Below are 27,391 nucleotides of genomic sequence, written 5' to 3'. Positions count from 1 at the left end.
TGCAATGTTGGGCAAATTATTTGACCTCTCTGGGTCTCATCTTCTTCCTCTATGAAAGAAGGGAGTTGGACTATGTGGCCTTCGATGCCTACTTCATATTTAGTAATAGGAATAATATTAACAATTAGCATTTATATGACACTCTAAGTTTGAAAGGCACTTTACACATATCTTATCCTTACAAATGATAAAAGGAGAGACAGAGGAGGAAGTTTGGAAGCAAATTACAAGTCTATCCCTGAAGGAAAAAAGAAACAATCATTTATATAGTGGCTACTATGTACCAAGCACTGGGCTAAGCACTTTACAAATATTTTCTCATTTGATTCTCACAACACTCTTAGGAGGTAGGTGCTATAACCATCCCCATTTTATAGATGAGCAAATAGAATCAGAAGGAGGTTAAGTGACTTGCTTTGCATCATAGAGCCAATAGATAGAACTCTCTTTCTGATTCCAGGCTTTATCAACTATATTCACTAGCTGTCCATCTTTATTTGTGAATGTCTTCATATAAAATGGAAGGGAAGGGGGAGGAAAAAGGAAGGGAAAGGGAATAGCAATGGGAAGCAAAAGATGAAATGACAAAAAGAAAGGGAGTATCACGGGATACTTGAGTTCCCAGGGCAGAACTTTTTATAGAGAGTGCATTCACTCAAAATGCAAGCAAAAGAGCACTGTGGCCCCCTTCCCAGACCACTCCCATCCACTTTCCAAAGCTGCTAACATCCTGTAGAACTACAAACTAAATCTTTTTTTTTTTTAATTTGTACCTTAAGATAAATTTTTTTTCAGACTCGGATATAAACAAAACATGGACACACATAATACAGTTATACCTAGAGAGAGCTCCATCCCTCTTTCTCTATTTAAAATACATATAATATACCCCCATCCATCCCTAAGGTTAGGAAAACTTGGTCTTCCTACCACAGCCCTTTAAAAAAACCCTTTTAAATCTCCAATAAATCTAAGTCCCACACACCTATCCATGCTTATTTTTGCTATTGAGATGCTTCGTATGACTTGCCCAGGGGCACACAGTAAATGTCTGAAGCCAGATTTAAAATCAGGTCTTCCTGACTCCAAGTCCAATGCTCTTTCTACTGCATCATCTAGCTATCATCCATGCTTGACCTTCCATAAATTCACCATAGCAGACTCACCCAGAGAGAAAAGGAGGTCATTCCTCTCTTTCTCTAGACATTTTCTGAATCCAAGAGCAGCATATGGTTAACCTTTGCGCTCACTATGAGACTAGGTCATAGCTCTAGAGTTAGAAAGGAACACAGGTCATCTGTACTTCCCCATTTTATAGATAAGGAATCTGACCCTCAAGAGAGTTAAGTATCATATTCAAGGTCATAGAGTCAACAAACATCAGACGTGGGCTTTGAAGCCAAAAAGTCTAATTCCAGAGTCAATGTTCTTTTCATTGGATCACTTCCAGTCACATATGCCTCCCTTGAATTTATTTCTAACCTGTGGCAGCTTCCTCACCCCAGTATCTGCCTTTCCATTGCTCAAATTATTGATATATTTTGCTTTCACACAACAAATGCTCTCCAACAGGCCTTTTTTTTTTTCTCCAAAAGTCTAGTCCTTACAAACAGTTAATTGACTTTATCAGAAAGGAAGGCCATATCTTCTTGTCTTCTCATTGCCTTGTCAGCTCTCAGACTCTCCATGGACATTCTCCATATGTACTTTAAGATAGTCATTCCGTGTGAACTTCTTGTGGCAGAAGGGACATTCAGCCATGGGACGATTAGGGTTGTGGGTCAGCTTATGGCGGATCAACATTTTCTTCAGGCTGAAGGACAAGTCGCAAACCTGAATGATATAGAAATCAGGAATATTTTTCAAATCCTCAAGAAGTATAAAGCTCACCCCCACAGTCTATAAATGTCATGCTGCACAAATTTATAAAGATCAACAGTTTTAAAGCATGGAAGGGCCTTAGATCCTACAGCCCAATCTCTTCACTTCATCAATAAAGAATGGAAGGCCCAAAGAGATGATCCCTGATGTTCCCTTCTCCCCCCTACCACCTGGTGCCACTGCCAGAGTCAGAGAATTATGGGATTTTAAATGAAAAAAGACATTAGAGTCTATTCATTCCAATATTTCTTTTGCTTATGTGGAAGTAGAAGCTAAGAGAAGACTCCTTAGACTTTTCCAACATCACTCAGGAACAAAGTGGGAGGTAAAGCTCACACCTATGTTCAGTGATTTTTATCACCTTTCAAAGCATCCAACAGATAGTAGAAGTCCATGGCCAACAAACTTGGGCTTAGGGATGGGGTATGCCATTGAGTTCAGGTGTACTTCTAGTGTCATAACTGGAGTAATATCAATAAGTAACATTTATATAAATGTTACATTAGTTATTTCCCTAATGCTGAATCATATTTGATCCCTGAATTTAATATCATAGAGATACTTTTAAAATACTCCATTTTAATTGTATTTTTGTCTTTTTGCTTGAAGTTTATTTTTTAAATTGATGTTTATTAGTGCTACTCATCTATGGCATTCTTTTCTTTATCCTTTTCTATTTAAGGTAAAAAAACTACAGAGTGGGCCAAAAGTCATGATGGCTTAATAACTTTTTAAAAATTGTTTTTCTTTATTTTTCACCATTTATGAAATTTGATTTTTCACAATTAGTATAAATTCATGTGTGTGTGTGTGTGTGTGTGTGTGTGAACTGCCTATATCCTATATATGATGCTATGGTATCATAAATTAAAGATTAAAGATTTATTAAATATTAAACACCCTTCATGACTTTTGCCCCCTGCCCCCTGTATATATGGCTCATTAAAGGAGTTTCATAGTATTTTCTTCCTCAAATTTTGAGGACATTTTGTGTAATATAGGTGTTAGTTTTTCATTAAATGTTTGGTAGAATTCTCCCTTAAATATACTTGGTTCACTCCTCACTTTACCTCCTTTAGTTGTTCCTTTGTAGTTAATTCAACTTCCATTAATGAAATGGGATTTTTAAAAGTCTCTATTTTGTGTTCAATTAATTTAGATTTTTTTATATTTTTCAATTCCATTCTCTTTAGTTTATTTATTTCATTAATTTTCAAGATTTTCTCTTTTGTACTTATTTTTAGTTTACTTATTGATTCTCTAATTTTTAAAAAAAATTGAATATTCAATTATTTCATCCATTCTTTCCCCTTTGTTTTATACATACTTCTATATATCAGTTCTTTTTCTGGATGCAGACAGCATCTTTCTTCATATGTTCTTTGTAGATAATTTGGATATTGATAATAGTCAAAATGACTAAACCACTCAAAGTCATTCTTAAAAGAATATTGCTGTTATTACATACAGTGTTCTCTGGGTTATGCTTATTTCATTCTTCATTATTTTGAGCAAGTCTTTCCATGTTTTTTCAAAGATGATCAAGCTGATCATTTCTTATAGCACAGTAGTATTCTATCACAATCACATACCACAATTTGCTAGCCATTCCCCAATTGATGGTCATCCCTGAAATTGCCAGTTCTTTGCCACCACAAAGAGAGCTGCTATAAACATTTTAAAACTTATAGGTTCCTGTCCTTTTTCCCAAATCATCTTTGGAAATAGACTTCATGGTGGTATTGCTGGGTTTAGGGGTATAAGCAGTTTAGCAACTCTTTAGGCATAATTCCACATTGCCCTGCAAAATGGTTGGATCAGTTTACAATTCCACCAACAATAAATTAGTATCCCATTTTTTTTCCACATCCCCTCAACATTTGCTGCTTCCTCCCTCAATTATTTTAGCTAATCTGTTAGGTATAAAATGATATCTCTAGGTTGTTTTAATTTGCATTTCTCTAATCAATAATGATTTAGAGAATTTTTTCATAGGACTATAAATTGTTTTGATTTCTTCATTACAAAACTGCCTGTTTCTATCCTTTGGCCATTTATCAATTGGGGAATGACTTATAGTTTTATGGATTCGACAAAGCTATTTATATATTTGATATATGAGACCTTTGACTACTTTATCTTTTTCATAAAGTTATTATTTCTATAACCTGGTCATTAAGCTACTCGTTCAGCATATCGGGATTGAATCTGTATTTTGTTCTCTATCTTTTCTTTATTGTCCACACATTTATTACTATTTGTAATTTGCTATGGTGTGTAAAGTATGTTTTGTATATCTGCCTCTTTTTCTACATACCTTTATAATGGCGTTTTCCCTAGCACATGGCCTATTTTCGCAAAGATACCAGGTACCCATGAGATTTATGTATATTATTTAATTTTCTCTTTCACAAGATACCATAGGTCATTCAGATTAAACTTCTCCAAGACTGTTCAATTTTCTACTTTCTTATTTGTTTATTTGTGGTTTCACTAGATTTTTCCAGTGCTGGGAGAGAAAAAATATAGCCTATTGTCAATTAATCAATAACTATTTATTCAATGCCTACCATGTGTAAAGCACTGTGTTAGCCACAGAGGTAAAATTCTAATGGGAGATTCAATAATTACATATATGTGGATATATACAGCATAAATACCAAGTGTATGTACACATATACATATTCCCTGTCCCTTTAACATCTAAACAGAAATCACAGTGGAGTTAGCATGTGTCATGTCTACTGCACATATATCATGCTCCTCAGACCAATGCCACAAGATTTACTCCATTTTTGTTGATGTTTGATAGAGAACCATGACTACCTACCAATTTGTGCTACAGATTTCAAGATAATAAAGGAGATGGTAGGACTCTTAGTCTTCTTGGTATCTATGTTTTTTTTTTGTTGTTTTTTTTTTTTGCAAGGCAATGAGGAGTTAAGTAACTTGCCCAGGGTCACACAGCTAGTAAGTATCAAGTGTCTGAGGCCGGATTTGAACTCAGGTCCTCCTGAATTCAGGGCCGGTGCTTTATCCACTGCACCACCTAGCCACCCCTGGTATCTATGTTTGAACCATGTTTAAGTGATGATCTGGATGAGGCTCATTATTTAGCCAAAGAATCCATTTAGAAAAAATTCTAACAGAAACAATATCCAATTTCAGTGTCAAGATAATCATATAGGTGAGAGTCCTCATTAGGAAAGTGTTTCTATGCAAAGCCCAGATTAACAAATTTATGGAGGGTATTTAACACCCTATCATGTTGTAGAGAGACTAAGCAATTTAATAGACTAAATGTTAACTTTAGAATATCATCAATGTTCTATGAAAAAAATGCTTGAAAAATATCTATTGCCTATTGGGAAATTAATCAAACTTCCTGAGAAGCAGTGAAGATGAATAGCCAACAAACCTTATTCAAAAGAAAGGACTTCACTCTCTTTTTTAGAAAGACAGAGCTAGATTGAAGCTCAGAATATTATGGACAGGAGATATGAGAGGTGGTATGGTGTGGGGAAAAGAGTATTTAGTAGAGGGGGCAACTAGGTGGCGCAGTAGATAAAGCACCAGCCCTAGATTCCGGAGGATGTGAGTTTAAATTCTGCCTCAGACACTTGACACTTATAGCTGTGTGACCCTGGTCAAATCATTTAACCCTCTTTGCTCTGAAAAAAAAAAGTACTTAGTACAGAGTCAAGTGACTTACATTTGAATCTTAGGTCTCAAATACCTACTGGCTTTGTCACCTTGGCTAAGTCTCTTGAAGCTTTTCCAAGTATTAATTTTTCTTCTCTTCTCCCAAAGAAAGAAGAGAATATTTTCATCAATGAACAAAAAATGTATTAAATGTAAGAGACATTGTACTATGTACTGCAGATACAATGACAAAAAGAAAAGAGCTCCTGCCCTCCAGAAGTTTACTTTCTAATGAAGGACACCATTTGTACATATAGAAGTATATTTAAATTGCATACAAATTAAAAGACATGGTAACAATCTGGTAAGGCAGGCAGCACCGGTATAAGTAGCTCTCAGAGAGAGAGAGTAAAAGAGACAGAGATAGAGAGAGGTAGAGAGAGATGAGAGACCAAAAGTGTCAGAGAGGATTTATTATGTGCTCCATGTCATTTTAATGGGAACAGACAACACATCAAAGGGAGCTAAAAGGTTGGGGGAGGAATGGCCAGAAAGGGGCAAATAGGGACAAAGAATACAAGTCAAGTGGAGTTGACTGGAACTCACCAATGCCAGAACAGAGTGTGGCCAGTGTGGAGGCTTCATCAATGGAGCTGCTGGGAGGCATTCACCAATTGGAAGAAGAGGAAAGAGAAGTAGAGGCAGCTCCACAGTGAAGAGCTCATTAAGGCCAAAGGAGAAAAGCCATTAGGGGCTGAGTTGAGCTCAAAGTGGGGGGTAACAAAGGATCAGAAAGGTGAATGATTTTCCTGTACCCAACTAGGAATGGTCAGAAACGTTTTTTGAATCAAGGCCTTCATGTATACATATCTAACACTCCATTCCTCACACTGTGCTGCCTTAGAGGTCATTTAGCTCAAACCCTTCATTTCATAGAGGGAGAGCCTAGGGTCCAGAGAGAAATGATTTCTAAAGCTCTAAAAGCTAGTGAATGGCAGAGCTAGAATTAAATAAATCCCAGGTGTTCAGCCTTCATTTTTATGCTTTTGTTTCTCCCCCTCCAATAGACCATCTTGCTTTCTGAAGCATTCAAGATCTGTCACAAGGCAGGAAATGATTAATTACCAAATGAGGACTATGGACAATAAGCTCTTCAGACTCAATCCTTTCTTTATTGCACCACTTTTCTTTCCATTATAATCTTGAGAACAATTCTTTATTACTATATTTCATTTAATATCTCTAAATTCACTTCTTAATGGAAGTTAATTCTATACTTACAGGAAATTTTCCCAAGGAAAAATGCTGTTTAATTGTTGTATCTAGCAGCAGCTTGCAAGATGGATGAGAGGGGTCAGGACCAGGGACAAGGACACCAGTTAGACAATTGTCTCAGTGATAATTATCTAGACCAGGTTGCCTCGGGCTTCTCCTAGAAGACTGACCAGCTTTCATCTACTTCATCTATATTTGTCTGTTTATGCATATGCTGCCCCTAATTAGAATGTAAGCCTCTTGAGAGCAGGAATTGTTTTATGACATTTCTTTGCATTCCTAGTACTTAGCACAAGGCCTGGCACATTATAATTCATTAACAGGTGCTTGCTGATTCAGAGGCTGATGGGGGAGGGGTAGTAGAAATGCAGAGACAAATCAAAGGAAATTTACATAGGAAGGATTGAGATTAAATTTGGGGTCTATGGGGAGGAAGGAGGTTTGAACTATTAGTACTACAAATAAAAACAAGCATTTATATTATAATTTGGTTGTTTTCAAAGTACTTTACCTATCTTATTTAGTCATCAAAACATTTTGTGAGGTAACTATTATGTTTGTTTCATTTCACAGATAAGAAACCTGAGACTAAGAGTAAAGTTTAATGACTTGTGTAGGGTTCCATAGTAAGTATATGAAGTAGAATTTGAAGGCAAGTCTTCCCAACTCTTAGTTCACCACTCCACCAAGATAACTAGATTAAGTATGAGGAGTTGTTCACTAGGTGGGAGGGAAGAGAATGGTCAGAGATGAGATGAAGAAATGGGAGCAAGAGCATATAAGCAAGTTATAGCTGGAGGATCAGGTCATTGATTTTGAGATCTTAGAGTAGGACAACTGGGTAGCACAGTGGATAGAGTGCTAGGCCCAGGGTCAGGAAGATTTGAGTTCAAATTTGGCCTCAAATACTTACTAACTGTGTTACCTTAGACAAATTATGTAGCCCTGTTTGCCTCAGTTTCTTCATCTATAAAATGAGCTGGAAAAGGAAATGGCAAACCAATATCTTTACCAAAAAAACCCAAAAACAAATGGGGTTGGGGGCAGCTAGGTGGCACAGTGGATAAAGCACCCGCCTTGGATTCGGGAGGACCTGAGTTCAAATCTGGCCTCAGACACTTGACACTTACTAGCTGTGTGATCCTGGGCAAGTCACTTAACCCCCATTGCCTTGGGAAAAAAAACAAACAAACAAACAAACAAACAAATGGGGTCATGAAGAGTTAGACAAAAATGAACAACATAAATATGTCTTGAGTGGAATACTAATAATACTGAAAATAGCTGATTTTATAATGCTTTGAATTTTGCAAAGCCATTTCCATACATTACATCACTTGATCTTATTTGAGCTTCACAACAATGCCATTTATAGAAAAGGAAACTGAAGCCAACTTTCAGTGACCTGCATACGGCAACATGACTAATGACTGAGGAAGGATTTGCAATAATGAAAAGGGTCAGAGTGTAAGTTGTTGACTTGGCAGTTAAACTTCAAAGCAAGAAGGTGGAGAAGGGACACATGAGAAGATGAGACCCTAATAGGAGAAAGAAGCTGTGATTATGGCATGACCCAAAAAGTGAAATTTCTCCATAAAAAAGACAGTGATGGAGGGAAGAGATGAGGAAAAGACAAAGGGGAAAAGAAGTTGTTGGGTTTTTTCCCCATAATTAGACAGAGGTTCCACAAGGCACAGGATCAGAAGTTATATGAATCTGGGGGCATGGAAGGGCACCCTGCTTTCCATCTTCACTGTTACCTCGAATCACATGAGCCTTTCCCTTCAGTTAATCATGCAATCATTTGGAACTAGAAGACTTGGAAACCATAAAGTTCAACTTCATTTTACAAGAGGGAACTGGGATCTATGGAGAGGAAAGGCCTTATTTCTCACATACTTTCAACTTTATTAAACTACAAAGTGGCAAAAATCAGCCACGGCTTTCCTCCACATCATCTCTATTTGGGATTGCAGAAAAGAAGACAGGATTTCCACCTGCCAAAAAAAAGCAGAGATGCAGAAAATGTGATTTTTCCCCCTCCCCATGAAGCCTGTAAAAATACTTTACTCTGACAACATCATTTTGATCTCAAATAATCTTTTTGGCACTTGGTGATAGGCTCTGCAGGTCAATTTCTTATTAATAGCCAGATTGGTAAATTGTAACCATTTGTATCAATAGGTTATGAGGAGGAAATGAATGAGCAGCACAGCAATTGCTCACAGAAGGAAATTGGAGCTCTAAGCACCTCCCTCCCTAGTTTGGGACAGGGGAGAGGAATGGGAAGGAGAGTCTGGATGATCACAGACAGATGTGCTCAGTTACACAACGATCATTTTGAATTAGGTTTCAGTGTCTTGGTAAGAATATTCTGGATATCTTTGCATGTAGTGGGTAGAGTGCCAGACCTGGAGGCAAAAAGACCCCATTGAAATCTTGACTCTGGGATGAGATTAACCGTGTGACCTCGGGCAGGTTATCTAACCTCTCTTAGACTCAGGTCCCACAGCTAATCCAATGGGGATATTGTTGATATCTACCTTTCAGGGGGGTCAAGATAAGGTGAATAAAGTGCTTTTCAATACTGAAAGTCTTATATAAATGTGAACTATGATGATGATGAAAATGGTGATATCTCTAAACCTTATTCTTTTTAAAAGGGGATAAAATATTTGTAGTAAAAAATAAAATAAATTTAAAGATATGTTTAAATTTTTAAAAAATTATACACATTGTGTGTGTATATGTGTGTGTGTGTGTCTGATCTACTCCCAGGGATGCTGTTAAATTCAAACTCAAAGTATTCTGTAAACTTTAAAGGCCCATTTAAGAGATGGTAATAACAATAATAATGAATGTTAATAATAGCAGCAAACATTTACATGTTCCTGCCATGTGTCTGTCAGACTCTGTGCTAAGTGCTAAGTGTTATATACATATCATTGCATCTGATCCTCACAACTCTGGAAGTTGTGTGATATGGTTGTTGTTGTTTGTTCTTTATTCTTGAAGAGGACCATGACACCGGGATGATGTCATGACTTGCACTGAAGTGGATTAAAGTGAGGGAGGGCTGTGCAAAGTCACCAGCCTCACTCTCTCCTCCAGAGCCACCTGGGTCCAGTGGCAAGGTCTACATCAGGATAACTAGAGATGGCCTTGGATGCTTGCTGTCTTTTTTTTTTTTTAAAGACAATTGAGTTTGTGATTTGTCCAGGGTGACACAAGTATCTGAAGTTTGATTTGACCTCTGGTTCTTCTGACTCCAGGGCCAGTCTCTATCCACTGAGCGATCCAGTTACCTTAGAAGGTTGGTGCTATTATTATTCTACTTGTAAAGATAAAGTAAGGCAGTCAAGTGGCTTGCAGAGGACAAACAGCTAGTAAGTTTCTGGGGTTGAATATAAACTTCAGTCTTTGTGATCCAAAGCATGAGATCCAAAGTCAATGATCCTATGCACAGTAATTATACATCTACCATTTGTCTACCATAGATGAAAGAGAATATATATGTAATTCAAAGAATTGTTCACCTAAAGGAAAAAAAGGTGGAGGAAACAGGCTCTGTTTTCTGCTTATATTGGGCTGTTGAAGGGTCTTTCTCACTATAGAAGTCCACAGAATACTCACAGAGCCTCTATGGATATGGGACAACAAGTGGTCATAACAGTGGTTATGTGAATTATAACAATAAAAAAAAAATCCACACAGGTCTTCAATGGCTATTGTTTGGTCTGTAGAAGATTTGGCTCTGGGAATGATAAATTTCAAAAAGGCACAATCTCTGTCCTCTTAGAACTCAGTCTTGTAGGAAGGATAAGCCACCTTTCAAGATAAGTATAATGCACAAGTTTCCTTATCAGCATCCAGGTGGTGCAGTGGCTACAGTGTTGGAATTGGAGTCAATAAGACTAGAGTTTACCTCCTCTCTCAGACACTTAATAGCTGTGTGACCCTAGGCAACTCATTTAAATTCTCATTGCCTCACTTTGCTCATCTGTCAAATGAGGATAATAATAGCACCTACCTCTCAGGATTGTTGTGACAATAAAATGAGAAAATTTTGGTAAAGAACTTTGATAAACTTAAAGTGCCATATAAATGCTAGCTATTATCATTGTTATTATTAATTATTATCATTATTATTATTAGAGAGGTTTAAAACACAGTGTCCTATATAAGTAAAGTCTGGGGTGAAATGTCATGGAAAGGATTGGACCAGAGAGAGAAGAGAAATAGGGCAGGGCTCTCAGAGTGGGTGGTAGAAAGTCCAGTATGCTTCTCAAGATGAGTGTTCCACAGAGAAAATAATGAAAGCACCTGCAGAGCCAACTTTCCCTGGGAAGGCAGTCCCCACAGATTGAAGAAGTACAGATTATGTGTTAATAGTATCAAGGGGCCAGAACAGAAATTGTTTCCTCATTTCACTATGTCCCCAATGCCTTTTCTTATTCTCTTCCCTCCCATCCTCCATGAACTACAAGCAATAAAAAAGAAACATTGAATTAAGGTAAACTGCTGTTTTCTGGTTTCATGATGAAGCAGACTTTTACTAAGGGTTATAATATGAGAAAAGTGGTTTGCAGGCCTTAAAGTGCCATCTAAATTAGTTAATAACAATAATAATAATAATAATTATTATTATTACACTTACCATCCTTCCTATCCTAATTCCCAGGGGTGAAATAACTGCATTGTTTGCACTTGACTTCTTAACACCACTTTTTAAAATAAAACCTCCTTTAAATTAAAAAAAGGACATTCCTTGAAAAAGTTCTGTGCTTCAATCTGTTTAAGATGTGCAAAGTCCTAGGCTCAAAGACCAACTGCTGGCATTCACCAGAGCCATTGGGGAGAGATTAAAAGGATGACAAGCTGTCTGCAGATGCTGGCTGAAATCAAGGACAACAGTTTGGAGTTAAGACAGTCCTTGAAGCCCAGAAGAGGAAAAGAGATAGAAATGACAAGATGGTATCTCTTAGCTGGCCAGGCAGAAGGAAGGATGAAATGTCAGGAGCAAGGTGCCTGATGCAATGATTGGGAGTCTGTCAATTGCAATGCCTGAAAGTCTTCTGCAGTGTCTTTAAGAAGAAATCACATCATCAAATCCAGGTGCATTGCTGGCAAATCTCTCTTTCCCCATTCAGAACAATAGAATTGGAGTCAGGAGGACCTGAATTCTAACTTTACCTTAGAAACTTAGTAGCTAGGTAACTGTGAGCAAATAATTTCATCTTTCTGGGCCTCAGTTTCCTTGTTTGGAAAATGGAGTGTATAATAATAGCACCTACCTGCTGGGGTTGTAGGATCAAATGCAAAAATAGCAAAAGTTTGTGAACCTTAAAGTACTATACAAATGCTAGCTATTTTATTTGTCTATATAGTTTTAAGGCAGTGAGACATGGAGTAAAACTGAGTATCCTACAGGAGGCAACAATAGAATAGTGCCTGGTAGTTGTTCACATGGCAGGGTTCAACACAGAACCAATGTGGAACTTCAAAGAACAGAAATAAAGGATGTCAAAAGGAACTGTATAATGGAGAGAGAACATGTCTAGTCACATGGGAAAGAGCAAGGGATGATAGGTAGATGACAAAAGTGTTCCACTGGAACCTTCCTCATGTCAAGAAAAAGCTAAGAAACCAGGGAGGTTAATCACATGGCTAAGGTCACATAACAAAGTGGAATCTTAAGTACATACAGACACAGTCCCCCACATAGGCAAACACACACAATGCGTGCACACACACACAATACATAGTCACTCATTTGTTGTTTCCCCTGTTCCTTTCCTCCTGACCTCTCTTCTCAAACTTTCAACGCCACTCAAAAATGAAAAAAAAAACCCTACTATCATTTTTTTTAAGTTCACATTAATTTCATTCATAGGCTATATAAGGTTGGCCTAAAATTTTTCTGTGAATAAAGTGATGTTTTGGAGCCACTAAGATCAGTCCAGGTTCCTATTTAAAGGGATTTTGATCTAGAATATCAAACAGCCTCATCCTTCAATCCATCCAGGGAAATGCCTTCCATAGACAGGATTCCAGAATTTTATGAGGTGGAGAAGGGCTTATCAAATAATAATTTCTACTGGTTTAACTAATTCATTATTTGCTTGTCTTTCTTCCCAAACAGTAATAATAACTCTAGACAGGCCAAGTTCTTAATATCTTCTAATCTTAATATCTTTCAAGGCTGGGGAAGATTCAAGAGAACCTATGGAAAGCATTGCAAAGTTGTGTCTCAGAATAGCCAAATTGTGTTTCAAAAAGGACTATTGATGAAACATACTATCTACCTCCAAAGAAAGAACTGATATTGATGGAAGAGACTAAAGCATGCTATTTTTCACTTTATTTCATTTTCCTATTAATTTTCTTGTAGAAAATGACTAATATGATAGCATTTTACATAATCATACATGTATAACCCATATCTGATTGCTTACTGCCTCAGGGAAGAGCGAGGGGAGGGAAGGAGGGATAAAAATTGGAACCCAAGTCTATAAATAAAAATGTTTATTACATTTAAGAAAAGAAAAGAAAACAAGTTCCATGGACATTAAGTCACCGGACAGATTTATCAAGTCATTTCATCACCAGGAGGGAGGCTGAGGGCAATGATGGCAATTGACCTTGTGGGCAAAGCCTGAAGCAGAAAATGATCACAGCTCTCTCTGTACTCAGGGGAGACATGAGGAAGGCACTTACATCACACTGGAATGGCTTTTCTCCGGTGTGTGTCCTCATGTGCTCATCCAGGCCTCGCTTCTGACTGAAGGCTTTGTTGCACTGAGAACACTGGTAAGGCTTCTCCTGCATGGATTGAGAGGCAACAAGAGAAAGTGGGTCAGGCAGTGCAAATGTTCTGATATCTCCCAGGGAAAATCATAGACATAGCTTTCTAAGGGTTTTTCAGTGATTCTAGAAAACTATGGTCTCTTTTAACTTAACAGGTCACAGGATTTAAAGAAAGAACAAAGTATAGAGATTACCATACCCAGCCCCACCAATTTAACAGATGAGAGAACTAAAGACTGGAGTCACACAGTTATTCAGTAGTGGAGGCAGGATTCAACTTGAGGTCTCCTGGTTTGAAATCCAGTGTCCTTCCCACTGTTCCATGCTGCTTCCCATCTTGTGGGATGAAGGATAGAGGGATAGAATGCTAGATTGGTAATGGGAAAGAACTGAGTTCAAGTTCAGTCTTTGGCACTTACTAGTTGTGTGACCTTGGACAAGTTACTTAACCTCCTCCAGTCTCAGTTTCTTCATCTGTAAAAATTAGGAAATAATAGAATCTATTTCATAGGGTTTTTCAAGATAAAATAAGATATCAGTAAAGTGCTTTTCATACCTTAAAGTGTTATGAAAATCTTCCCTGCTATTATTGATTATTAATTATTATCATCTTTATCATTTAAAGACCCTCTGATATAAATTTTTAACATAAATATATGTTTTTCCATCCAAATTCACAGAGGTCCAGAAATTTATACACAGATACCTTGTTTCCCAGATTAAGTGCCTTTGTCATTGACAATCCAACCAAATTCATTTATCCTGACCTTAACTTCTAAAGTCTCTTCTAGCTTTAAATTAATAATCCTAACCCTATTATGAGAGGGTATTGAAAAGGCATTGAGATGAAAAACACATAAATATCAACAGAATGAGTTAAGTAGATTTAATGTCTCTTTGAGCTAAAAAAAAAATCCATTAGAAACCTAAAAGTAAGAGAGAGAGAGAGAGAGAGAGAGAGAGAGAGAGAGAGAGATAAAAATGAACAAACTAATGGAGAATTTAGAATTGAACAATGGCATCTATTGTAAGGTAATAAAGATCACCTAAAATAACTACAGGGACATTCTGCTTCCACCATTATGGTATCAAAATACAATACTTTCTAGATTCATTTACAAATTGAGTGCAACAAAAAACTACCAACAACTATTCATATAATTAGATAAGATAACAGTACTCATTTAGATGAATAACAGTGTAGAATATCAAAAGATTGTGAAATTTTTAAAAAGAACTATATATTGAGAATAGTACTTTCATACCTTAAACTAAAATAGCAACAATTAAAACTACTTGGTAATGTATCATAATAGAAAACTAGATCAGTGAAATGGTTCTAATAAGCTCAAGAACCTAACTTACCTGGGAAAGAACTGTTTATTTGATAAGTAATACAGGGGGAAAGAATATTTTGACAGATATTTTATTTTGATCAGCATCTTGGATACTACAATGAACTCAAAATGGTTATTCCCTGTGACTATTAAAAACGCAATAAAAGCATAAACAAAATGAGATGAGAACCAAATGAATTACCTTCATGGGGAGAAATTCTTACTCAAACAACAAAAGATAAAATAGATAATTTTTTATTCCATGATATTGAATTTTTTTTCTTGAAACACAGTCAATGAAGTTCAGACATTAAAGAAAACTGTCTGAGGGGGATAGGGGATGGATGTGGACAAATAAACCCGGAGAAATATAATTGCAACAAATATTAATGGCAAAAAATATCCTCAAATATCTTTGACAAATCTCTAAAATCTTGATATTTAGGGAACTAATATGAATATACAAGATCAAAAGCCCAATGATTAAGTGGAAAAAAGATATTAGTATTGTTCTCAAAAAAAATAATTATGCATCATTACTTAGCACTAAAGATAATGTCAAATCCTTAATAAATACAAATATGAAAACAAACAAAACAGATCACATTTTTCACCTCATACCAGGCAAATTGGCAAAGTGTCCAAAGATGATAATGTTGTCAGGGTTATAAAAAGACAGGCACACTAATTTTGCTATTAATATGGATGTTGCAAAGTATTCCAACCATTCTGGAAAACAATTTGAGAATTATGCTGTGGTAGTCCTTAAAATGTACATAATCTTAGACCAAGAGATAACATTGCTAAGACATAAATAAATACCAAGGAGGTCAGAGAAAGAAAGGCCTCCTGTGTGTTTCTGATAACAAACATGAAGAAACAAAGTGATACCCAATGATTGGGGAATAGAAAAATTATGGTACAACAATAGAGAGACTTGTTCTGTTGGTCCCCAAGGCAGAATTAAAATGGAAGGTGAAAGTGGCTGAAAGGATTCAGCTGTATCTAAGGAGGAATTAGAGGTATCCCAAAATTGAATTGGTTGCCTTTGGGGATAATGGCTTCTTTCACTATAAGTCTTCAAACAGAATTGAAGAATAGTGTTGGGGATGCTTTAGAGGGACTTCTGGCACAACTTTAGGTTGAATGGGATGACCTCTGGGATCCTTTTCACTTGAAATTCATTGAATATTCTAATGTCAGGCTCCTAGGTATCTTGCACAGTTTTCCCTTTTACACCACAGGGGTTAGGGGTGTGTCACACCCATGATCTGGAAAATCCACATAAATTTTTTGGCCCTCTCTTTGTACCAAAGAAGAAAACTGATTTTTTTTTCTTTTTATTTTATTGGGTGTTTAGAATCCCTTATTGTAAAATTAGTCAATATTAACCGCATATTTTACAGATCTCTGAGTTCCTAAACTTTCTGTGTTGTCTTCTGGCCTTTGCATGTTGTCTGCAGCTTCCTCAAAACTCCCCCAAAATTCCCATTTAACTTCTTATGTCAACCTGTGATATATTGAAACCATGATGGAGAAAGGATAATTGTATATTCCTTCTCCTCTATTCTTTATTTTGGGGGGTGGAGGCAGGGCAATAAGGGTTAAGTGACTTGCCCAGGGTCACACAGCTAGTAATTGTCAAGTGTCTGAGGTCGGATTTAAACTCAGATCCTGCTGAATCCAGGACCAGTGCTTTATCTACTATGCCACCTAGCTACCCCAATTCTCCTCTTTTTTTCAAAGGAAATTAGGCCTGCTTCAAAGATGAATGAAGGAGGAATAGAGTTGGAATAAAAAGCATACTATCATCTTCACAGTAGGGGTGTGTGATAGTCCCCGGGAGGTTGAGTAAACAAGCCTGGTAAGACTGGCATTGACTCTTACTGACCAACATAGCAACTAGAGGAAAGGCAGAGACATCACTTAGTTACTCCATAACCTCTGGGGTGGCAGCTTCACAAGTCCTATGGGTTGTGTGCAAGTAGTCATATTTCCACATAATTGAGATCGCCATAAATCTCCCCACAGACAGATCCTTACAAATTTATTATTTGCTATTTAAATTTTGAAACCAGATGTATCAATTCACTCCCAGTATACCACTAGTTAACTTTGTTTATTCCTGTTTCCTAGTTGTGAAAATGGAGGCCAACTCCAATTTATCAAAGATTGTTTGAGCATTGTTTCCAAAGAAAGCTTTGTTTTAGGATGAAAGATGCAGTCTAGGGGAACAGAACTGACTTCATTAGCTTGGCTGAACAAGATGATTTGGTCTCTGTGATTAACTGTGCCTTTGCACAATGACATAATGTAACTGACAAATAGATTGTCCATTATTATAACCCAGGAACCATTATTATAAAAACTGAGGGCAATCTATGTGTCAGCTAAACCATATTATCATTCAGAGGTATAATTAATCAGGAACCAGGTCATTCTGTCTTCAATCAACCAAACTTGGGCAAGAACGTATACTAGGAATGGTATACTTAGCTCCATTTACTCTGTTGTGTCAAGTTTTGCTCTTTATTATGTTATTGTCATTTAAAAACAAGTACCATAACTTCAAATGCTTCTTTCCTGAAACATAAACTTAATAAATCTCCACTTAAAAATTTAAAAAGGGGGCAGCTACGTGGCACAGTGGATAGAGCACCGGTCCTGGGTTCAGGAGGACCTGAGTTCAAATCCAGCCTCAGACCCTTGACGCTTACTAGCTGTATGACCCTGGGCAAGTCACTTAACCCCAATTGCCCCACCAAAGAAAAATTAAAAAGACTTATAAAATGTTTTTAAATAGATACATATAATTTGGGGAGGATATAAGAATGCTTTAAATTTGGTACATAGATATAGCCTTCCTTGCATAGTTAAAACTAATCGATCAATAAGCATCTCTTTGTGTCAGGGACTAGGCTAGGAACTGGGGAAAAAGATAAAAGTGAAATAGTTCCTGCTTGCCCTCTAGGTCCTTACAATCTAGCATGAGGAGATATATACATAGTTGTATGCAAAATGTATTTTTACAAGATAATTTTGTAGAGAAGACACTGGGCTAGTGGAAGAATCAATAAAGGCTTCCCATAGAAAGTAACATTAGAATTTAGCCTTGAAGGAACCTGAGAATTCAGAAAAGACAGAGGTGTCCAGAGCATATACCAGGCAGATAACCATAGCAAGAGTATAGAATCTGCTAGATCAGAGAGTGCCATGTTTGAAACAGTAAGAAGGACAATGAGAGAGAGAGACAGACAGACAGACACAGACAGAAAGAGACAGATACAGAGACAGACAGGGAGAGAGACAGAGAGACAGAGACAAAGACAGAGAGAGACAGAGACAGAGACAGAGACAGAGAGAGAAACCAAATCAATCAATAGACATTTATTAAGTGCCTACCATATGCCTGGCTATGTGCTTGACACTGGGAATTGCTGGAGATGCAAAGATAAAAATGTCCCTGCTCTCAAAGTGCTTACATTCTGATGAGGAAGACAACATGTCCACATAGAGCTATATACAAGACAGAGATGTATAAAAGGCTGGTAAGGTAGTATAGGCCAACTTGTACAGGCCATTAAAATCCAACAGGAAGAATTCACGTATCTGATCCCATAAGTAATAAGGAGCCACTAGAGTTTATTGAGTAGGGAAGTGACATGATCAACTCTACCCTTCAAGATAATCACTTTGGTGGTTCCATGGCAGCATGCTGTGATGAAATGCTTTGAAAATATAATCAACCCATTTTAAGTTGAGTAGAGTGCTGCATTCTTGGTATCTGCCCATTTACTGTGTGATTGTAAAGATGGTGGCTGCTTTGAAATATCAGTTACAAAAGATTGCCTGTTCACTAATATATTCTCATTGAAGATGCCCTGAATATATATGTATGTAGATGATTCTCAAAAAAAAAAAAACTAGGAAAGAGAATGAACTTGTGATTTCACTAGTATGGGGAATTTCAAGAAGAACTTCCCCCATTCCTTCACACATCAATGCAGAAATTCTCTGCAATTTGTAATCTTAGAGAGTTTCCTGGAGCATTTGAGAGATTAATTAACATTTTATATAGTTGGAAAAGTAGGCCAAATGATGTGGTTTCTTGATTGCTTTTTACTGGGAGTAGAGCAGGAATTAATCAATTCTTTGCTATCTTGTGCATCTTACAATTCCTTCCCTTTAGTTACTTTTATATATTATCCTTCAAAAGAACACAGCTAGGGGCAGCTAGGTGGTGCAGTGGATAGAGCACCGGCCCTGGATTCAGGAGGACCTGAATTCAAATTCAGCTTCAGACACTTGACACTTACTAGCTGTGTGACCCTGGGCAACTCACTTAACTCCAATTGCCTCACCAAAAAAAAAAAAAAAAAAAGAAAGAAAAGAACACGGCTATGCCACTCTAGCATAGATCTCTTCTATATTCATTTGATTTTATCTACTTTTCTCATCAGTGTTCTCCATTGTACCAGTTCTACTGATTCAATATGTATATCCACAATTGTGATCTTAGAGTTTCACTTTTGTTTTTAAGTGAGGCAATTGGGGTTAAGTGACTTGTCCAGGGTCACACAACTAGTAAGTGTTAAGTGTCTGAGGCCGGGTTTGAACTCAGGTATTCCTGACTCCAGGGCCGGTGCTCTATCCACTGCACCACCTAGCTGCCCCGGAGTTTCACTTTTTTGATGGTGAAAATGTTTTTCATGTATTTTATAATCATGAATATGAGGATTATGATTATGTAATATATCATTTTGCACAAATGAAAACAATGCAGGAAGACCAAGATAAAAATAAATAGATTAAAAAAATATTTGCCTTAATATCTCTGACGAAATGCTGACATTCAAATTCTATTTGATATTGATATTGCCAAAGATGGTAACAAATGACAAAATTCAATTCTTACAGACCTCTGGGAAAACAGGCACTAAATTCACAGCTGGAGAATCTGTAAATTGTTTCAATCATTTTGGAAAGCTATATAGAATTATGCAATAAAACATTATAAATGTTAATACTCTTTGATACAGGTATGCCACTTTGACATTTTTACTCTAAAAGGACAAGTGACAGGAAGGAAAAAAAACATTTTTCTAACAAAAAAAATATTTATAGCGGCACTATTTATGACAGGAAAACAAAACAAGAGAAAACAAAACAAACTGAAACTAGAAAAAAATATATATATACAGCACACATACAATGATCAGAAAATGGAAAATAAACTGGGGTATACATATGTAACGGAATATTACCATGCTCTAACAATTAATGAGGTTGGCCAATCTGTGATAAATTGTAGATATAAAACCATGGCAATCATGAAATGAAGACCAAAATGTCAAAGCACTTCCTTTTCCTGTGCTGCCCTTCTGCTTATGCTGTATTGGTGGCACAGTAATGTGAAGATGAGAACAGAAAGTGCTAAGATACACAGATTTTAGGAATTTATACATTTCAACTTGATCATTGGTACTTTAACTAGAAGAGCCTTGTCTAATGACCAGCAAGTAGCCATGTTATTAGAGAAACAGAATGATATAAATGGTGTCATTCATAGTATAAAACAAACAAACAAACAAGAAAAAAAAAAGTTGCAGTTAAATTAAAGAAAGGCTCATACGTTCTCTTTGAAAAAAGAAAATATATAAAGGAGTCTATTTTTTGGTGTCGCCAAAGGGAATAAGAAACATTAATTCTTCTATCATCCATTTTATATTCTCAACAATTCATTGGAATAGGCAATTACATACCATATATTTTCTCATTTATAGATCCTCTAGATTTGTACCAATTTTGATCCTAGTTCTAACAAGTCAATTATCTGTCTATTTAAAAGCAGCTGATTCTTCAGAGTACCAATGTAAAATATTAAATGTCATATTAATGTTATATTAAACTATATTGAAATATTGTCAGTCTCATGTTTTGTGATATTCAGTTCTTGGCATTTCTAATGCTCAAACTTTCTTTTCTCAAAGTAAATGTTGAGGATACATTTGTATGAAGCTTCTGTGGTATGCACCATTCTTTAGGTTCTCTCATTTCTTTCACATGATTCTTTTCATTTCCAATTATCACTCTCATCCTTGACACCCACTTTTGCATTGAAAATATGAAATATGAAATATTGAAATTGAATATTGGTATATGAATTAAAATAAAATCTTACTTAACATGCTGCAACAGTATATCTTAAAAAAAAATAATAATCCATTTTGACCAGTTTGTATTTATACCATGAATGCATGGATAGTTCAACATTAGGAAAAGAACAACACAACGGGAAAGTAACTTGGGAAGAGTTTTATGGCTTGCCTCTTGTTTGTGATCAAAGGGTAGTCAAACATTGTGGTCTCCATTGAGAAATCTTTTGGGGGTCTTGAAATGTTTTGGATATATGGATGGGAGGCACCTTGTTCAAATAAATCCTTTAAGATCATGCTTTTCTCTACGAAATCAAATGCTTTAAAAAACAAAGTGTTATCTTGTATTCTCTACATCTTGCAATCAATTCTGTGATATTAAACATGTGGTCATAAAGTCTGAAATTGTTTCCATTCCTAAGATATTTTCATTTTTCTCTGATACTTTGTGAATATACCTCTTAACTCTTACTATTTGCTGCCTCAAGCACAGTTCTTATTTCTGTATATATACTTGGTTCAATTTAGTTGCATATTAAGGTTTTGTTTTCTTTAGTATCATTTCTACCTCCTCCAAAAGCACATCTGAGACTGTAGTGTTACAGTACAAGTGTAGTCACTTTACTGTGTTTAAGGTTGATATGTTGGGATTTTTTAATATTTGCAGATCTTTTCTATTTTTCTTCTGTTTGTTATCATCCTTCAATCTTTATCCTTAAATATACCCAGAATGACTTTGTTTAGTTAGGCTTATTACCCCATTTAAAAAAAAAAACTGATTTTATCTTTCATGTTTTTTCATTACTTTATGAGGCATTCATGTTCATAATCTCCTATTATTTTTCTCCATAGTATTTGTGAAACAGCATTTTATCCATTATAAAGATTTTTTAATATATATAATTATATTCAATAGAATAAACACTCATATGCACTCATTAATATTTTGGGGCCATCTAAGAAGGATTATATTCTTCAAAGAAATGCAAAGAATGCTATCATATCGAGAAATCCACAGGGAGAGAATGATTGCTGCTCTTGACAGAAAGTAAGCAAGCACATGATTAGCCCTTGGCTGGGTAGTAGACCAACACTATGAGTGTTATAAAGCAAAACCATGCTTTTAATACTTCTCAAGAATAATTTTAAAAAGTTATAGGACACAAATTCAGAAAAGTAAATGTTAACCCCCCCAAATTTTTAAACCAAATACAAAGAGGATCTTGCTGTATTTATGTGGAGCTCCTCCCATTAAAAAGGACAGTCCATAAGATTCTCTTCTTTAGTTCAACATCATCACATGACTGTCACAAACCAGTGAGGTGTGGGATTGAGAAGAAGGTGGGGTTGAGAGGGAAGTGGAAAGACTAGAGAAGAAAAGCCAAATAATTTTTTTTCTCTTTTAAATATCATGAATATGACTTTGAAGGGAAAAAAAAAACATGGTCCATCTTCCTTTTAATGCCATCCCTTTTTGCTCTTTTTGCTTCTCTTCTTCCAGATTGTTCTTCATGCCTATGTATACACATTTCCAATCACTTATTCTCGCTCCCTCCTTCTCTCTCTCTCTCTCTCTCTCTCTCTCTCTCTCTCTCTCTCTCTCTCTCTCACTGGCAATGAGGGTTAAATGACTTTCCCAGGGCCACACAGCTAGTGTTTCATCAAGGAAACACTCCTGTTCCTCGCATTCCTTGAAGAAACAAAATGATCCAAAGACCTCTGGAATGAAAAAAAAAAGCAGGTGGCATCATTCCAATCATTACACTAATACGTGCCAAGTATCTGAGGCTAGATTTGAACTCAGGTCCTCCTGAATCCAGGGCCAGTGCTTTATCCACTGCACTACCTAGCTGCTCCCTCTCTTTTTTTTTTCCTTTGGTGAGGTTTGCTACTGTAGATTCAATTTTTTTCTATTCTATCAATTATTTCTGCTATGCAGGCCATAAATTTTGTTCTCATTTTTTTAAATACTCATTTAAAACATTCAGGATTATAGTGCTGTTGTTTTATGCTCTCTTGGTAATCCATAGGTTCTTCTTTTTCATCAGGTGTTGAATCATTTTGATTTTTCTTGAAATTCATGATACCTGGGAGGAAAGGCAGTGACTTCTTGAGCCCATGACATGATCACTCAAAAAAACCTCCAAATAATGCCATAGGACAGTTCCTGGAGCAGGAAAATCCACTGAAGAATGTGCTGAGATCATTTTCAACCAAGGACAGCTTGGAAGATCAGCAGGAGGGGGCTACTGTGCCAAGACAGGAGTGGAACCCAACCCCACAGTCACACTGACACAGATCCAGTGCCAGGAAGGCCTCACCAGATAAAGAGACACCTAAAGCATCTGAATCAGATGCAGTGCCCATGTCATCTGGAACTAAGCTCACAGTCTGGTGAGAGGGCTGAGCCCTTAACAGGGAGGAGATTACAGGGGTCTCTGCTGGTACTGAGGCAAAACTTGGGTTTTTCACCACTGCTGGGAACCAGGAGGTAGGCTTGAGTAGCAGTGGCCCAGGTGGGAGAGGGGCATGGGCTCATCGAAGCTGACAACCACAGCACACAAAGTTTTGCTGTCTGGTTGATTGGCAAGGTGGCCTGGAATTTATCTACAGACCAGGAAACAGGCCAGGTGGGTGAAGAACCTGCCCCTCCTTAAATCATACCACCTGGGACCCCCTGAACCTTGGGACAGTGCAGCCTAGAAATAGTGCCCCACTTTAAGGAGATAAAAGTCAAGTAAAAGAAAGGCAAGATGAAAAGACAGAGAAAGGTGAGCACCATAGAAAGTTTCTATAGTGACAAGAAAGATTGAGGTGCACCCTCAGAAGAGAATAGCAAAGTCAGGACTCCTATATTCAAAGCTTCCAAGAAAAATATGAATTGGTCTCAGAAAATAGAGGCACTCAAAAAGACTTTGAAGATAAAGTTAGAGAGGTAGAGGAAAATATGGAAAGAGAAATAAGGGTGATGCAAGAAAGACATGAGAAAAAAAGTTAGCAGCTTGAAAAGCCAAATGGAAAAGGAGGTACAAAAGCGCTCTGATGAAAATAATTGCCTAAGAATTAGGATTGAACAAATCAAAGCTAGTGACTTTATGAGAAACCAAGACACAATAAAACAAATCCAAATGAATAAAAAATAGAGGGCAATGTGAAATATCTTCTTGGAAAAACTGCTGACCTGATAATTTGAAAAATATTGGACTACCTGAAAACCATGATCAAGGAAAGAGCTTAGACATTATCTTTCAAGAAATTGTCAGGGAAAATTGCCCTGATATCCTAGAAGCAGAAGGTAAAATATAAATTGAAAGAATCCACTGATCACCTCCTGAAAGAAATCCCAAAAGGAAAACTCCCAGGAAAATTATAGCCAAATTCCAGAGCTCCCAGGTCAAGGAGAAAATATTGCAAACTGCCAAAAAGAAAAAAAAAATCAAGTATTGCAGAGTCCCAGTCAGGATAGCATAAGATCTAGCAGCTTCTATATTAAAGGATCAGAGGGCATGGAATATGATTTTCCAAGGGGAAAGGGAATTGAGATTACAACCAAGAAACACCTACCCAGCAAAACAGTATAATCTTTCAGAGAAAAAAATGGGACTTCAATGAAAAAAAAGGTCTTTCAGCTATTCATGATGAAATTTATGATACCTGAAATTTTACTTGATCTATAGGTCATGCTTCCTTCTGTTATTAATTTCTTTCCTGTTAATTTATCTGCTTATATTCAAGATCTTTGACTTCTGTCACACTGCCTGAGACCTTTTGTAATCATAGTGTTTTTCCATATTCTCACCTATTGCTCACTTTTGGATTCTATCCCTTTTGATGAAAGTTTCCCTGGAGGCTTGATTTCAAAGCATCACATCCTCCTTCACTGCTGAGTAATTCACAGTTTATCATTCTGAGTGTCTACTCCAAGTGATTTCTGGGGGTATAGAACTAGCCTTGGTTAAATTCTGATTTCTTTCACTCATGTTAGAGTGTCACATAGTCCGTCCTCCCCACAAACATGTGTTTTGCCCCTATTTCCTCTGTTTTTCATTTCTCTGGCTCAGTGGCACAAAATAATGCCACATTTTGATTGCAGCCTGATTTTGGAATCTGGATCATCATGGCACTGGAAGGGAGGAAGAGGATTCAGGGTTCTGGGTTATGTTTTGTTACAAGCCAATAGATCAGCTTATGTAGGGAACATGATAGTTGCTAGGGAAGGAGGTGATAAGTAAAATAAATAATAAAATATGTAAAGTCAACTTAAGGGTTAGTGATCATTGGCTTTTCCTCTTAGTTCATAGAGTTTTTGCCTTGTTTGGGTTTTTGGTGTCTTAGAACATGAAAATATCTGAAATTGTTGCCTCTCCGGTACATAATTCCTACTTGGCAAAGGTTTGAGAGTTCAAGAGGATTGAAGAAAATTTCTAGTTCTCCACCTTGGTAGTCATGTGATCTGAAAGTCCAAAATCATCAGGCCCTCAATACATTTCCTTTTGTTATCTGGCATCATGCTTAAGGTTATCTTAGACTTTATCCAACCCAAATTCCAAAAGTCCTACTTGTCCTCCAGATAATTCCTGCAACTGTATTATTCAAAGGACGATCAAAATTCAAAAGGTTGGTAAAGAGTTTGATCCACACATAAAATTCTTTAGGTCCTTGCTCCCCATTCTGTGCCAGAAATCAGATGTTCCCTCAGTAAACTGATTCCAACCAAATGTTTTACCCTGAAAAGCACCATGTCATAACCACCATAAACTTCTACTTCAAAGAAAACGTTTCTTCTGGGTCATCACCCTTATTTGAGCTTACTTTATCTGAAAGTGAAGTTTGTTTAGATGAGGAAAATTCACTTTATTTGTATAAGGTCAATTGACACTAAGATCTGCAACCTTTTTTTTTTTTTAGTGAGGCATTTGGGGTTAAGTGACTTGCCCAGGGTCACACAGCTAGTAAGTGTTATGTGTCTGAGCTCGGATTTGAACTCAGGTCCTCCTGACTCCAAGGCCGGTGCTCTATCCACTGCGCCATCTAGCTGCCCCGATCTGCAACCTTTTTAAATACTAGTTTCTCTCTAAGAGTCCCCTCGCAATCAAATAAGGAGCAGTGGAAGATGTATGGGTCCTTGATCTCCATCACACCATGTCAGTTTCCTTAACAATCTTAGCATTACTGTAATCATTAAAGTTGGGAACCCAACATCATCTCCTCATCTGAGCATGAATTCCAGAGTGGCACTTCCCAGGTTCTAGTGACCTTGGGCCTCACACAGATATACAGGAGAAAGTTCCATAAGATTTTACCAATAAGTTTACATGTTATAAACCAGTATTGCCTTTGGTAGCCAATTCCTTAGAGGTAACAAGTACATGATTGCTGACCATGGCCTTTTTTTAGTTCTTGTTTTCTCCTTTTTATGGAAATTGATTTATGCATCTTACTTTTTTTTTTTTTTGCAGGGCAATGAGGGTTAAGTGACTTGCCCAGGGTCACATAGCTAGTAAGTGTCAAGTGTCTGAGGCCAGATTTGAATTCAGGTCCTCCTGAATCCAGGGGGCGGTGCTTTATTCACTGTACCACTTAGCTGCCCCCCACATCTTACATTTTTGATGAAATGATTATAGACTATCTCTATGTTCTTTCCAAGCCTTTGTTATCTTCCCCCACTTTCATATATCTTATGACTCAATCCTTCAGTGATGGAAGAGACAGAGTGCAGAGTTCAAATTGAAGAAGGATCTCCTCTGGATTGTGATATTTTCTTTTCAATATTTTTGTAACTGGCAGATGCCAACAAGAGTCCCTCTACATCATACAATATTTAACATGACACTGGACTTGGTATCAGATAACCTCTACAAAATAGAAAAGCAGGGTCACAAGAAATATTGGGAGTGTTTACTCCTCATAGATTATTAACCTGCATAGAGTAGGGATTATTTGCCATGTTATTTCTCTATCTCCAGTACTAAATACAGCACTTGACATAGAGTAGATTAATAATAGTTTGTTGGTTTGGACTAAATTGGGTGGCATTTGACCAGATTAAAGAAAAATTTTCATATGCATGCCATTTGGTTTTATTTAGGATGCCAATAGCCAGTACTTTCAGAAGTATAGGCAAGTAAAGACTTCTGTAGTCTAATGGCTCTCATATTTCATTAGTGTGAATATACTATCAAAATTTAGGGAAGAAGGAGGGTACCAGAATCTAGGAGGAAAGAAACATTAGCCCAGGTCAGGCAAACATCAGATCAAAGCTTCTATGTTAATCACCATTGGGTTCAGGCTCCT

The 27,391-nt window shown here is 36.9% G+C and overlaps 1 protein-coding gene across 2 annotated transcripts in view; it reads right to left on the bottom strand.

Moving 5' to 3' along the window:
- Positions 1-1,577: 1,577 nt before the first annotated feature.
- PRDM5 (PR/SET domain 5) overlaps positions 1,578-27,391 on the bottom strand; it is a 185,540-nt gene continuing 159,726 nt past the window's right edge. Inside the window, exons 14-15 of one of the 2 annotated variants that reach the window (XM_043973326.1) lie at positions 13,516-13,620; positions 1,578-1,833 (exon numbers count right to left, since the gene is read on the bottom strand). In XM_043973326.1, coding sequence (XP_043829261.1) covers positions 1,669-1,833; positions 13,516-13,620 — 270 coding nt within the window. In that variant the 3' untranslated portion in view covers positions 1,578-1,668. The remainder of the gene's footprint in view (positions 1,834-13,515; positions 13,621-27,391) is intronic. The other variant, XM_043973328.1, reaches the window with a different exon arrangement.

Source organism: Dromiciops gliroides, chromosome 6 (genome assembly GCF_019393635.1).
Source record: "Dromiciops gliroides isolate mDroGli1 chromosome 6, mDroGli1.pri, whole genome shotgun sequence".
In the NCBI taxonomy this organism is placed as follows: Eukaryota; Metazoa; Chordata; class Mammalia; order Microbiotheria; family Microbiotheriidae; genus Dromiciops; species Dromiciops gliroides.
This window is presented reverse-complemented; position numbering and strand designations above follow the sequence as displayed.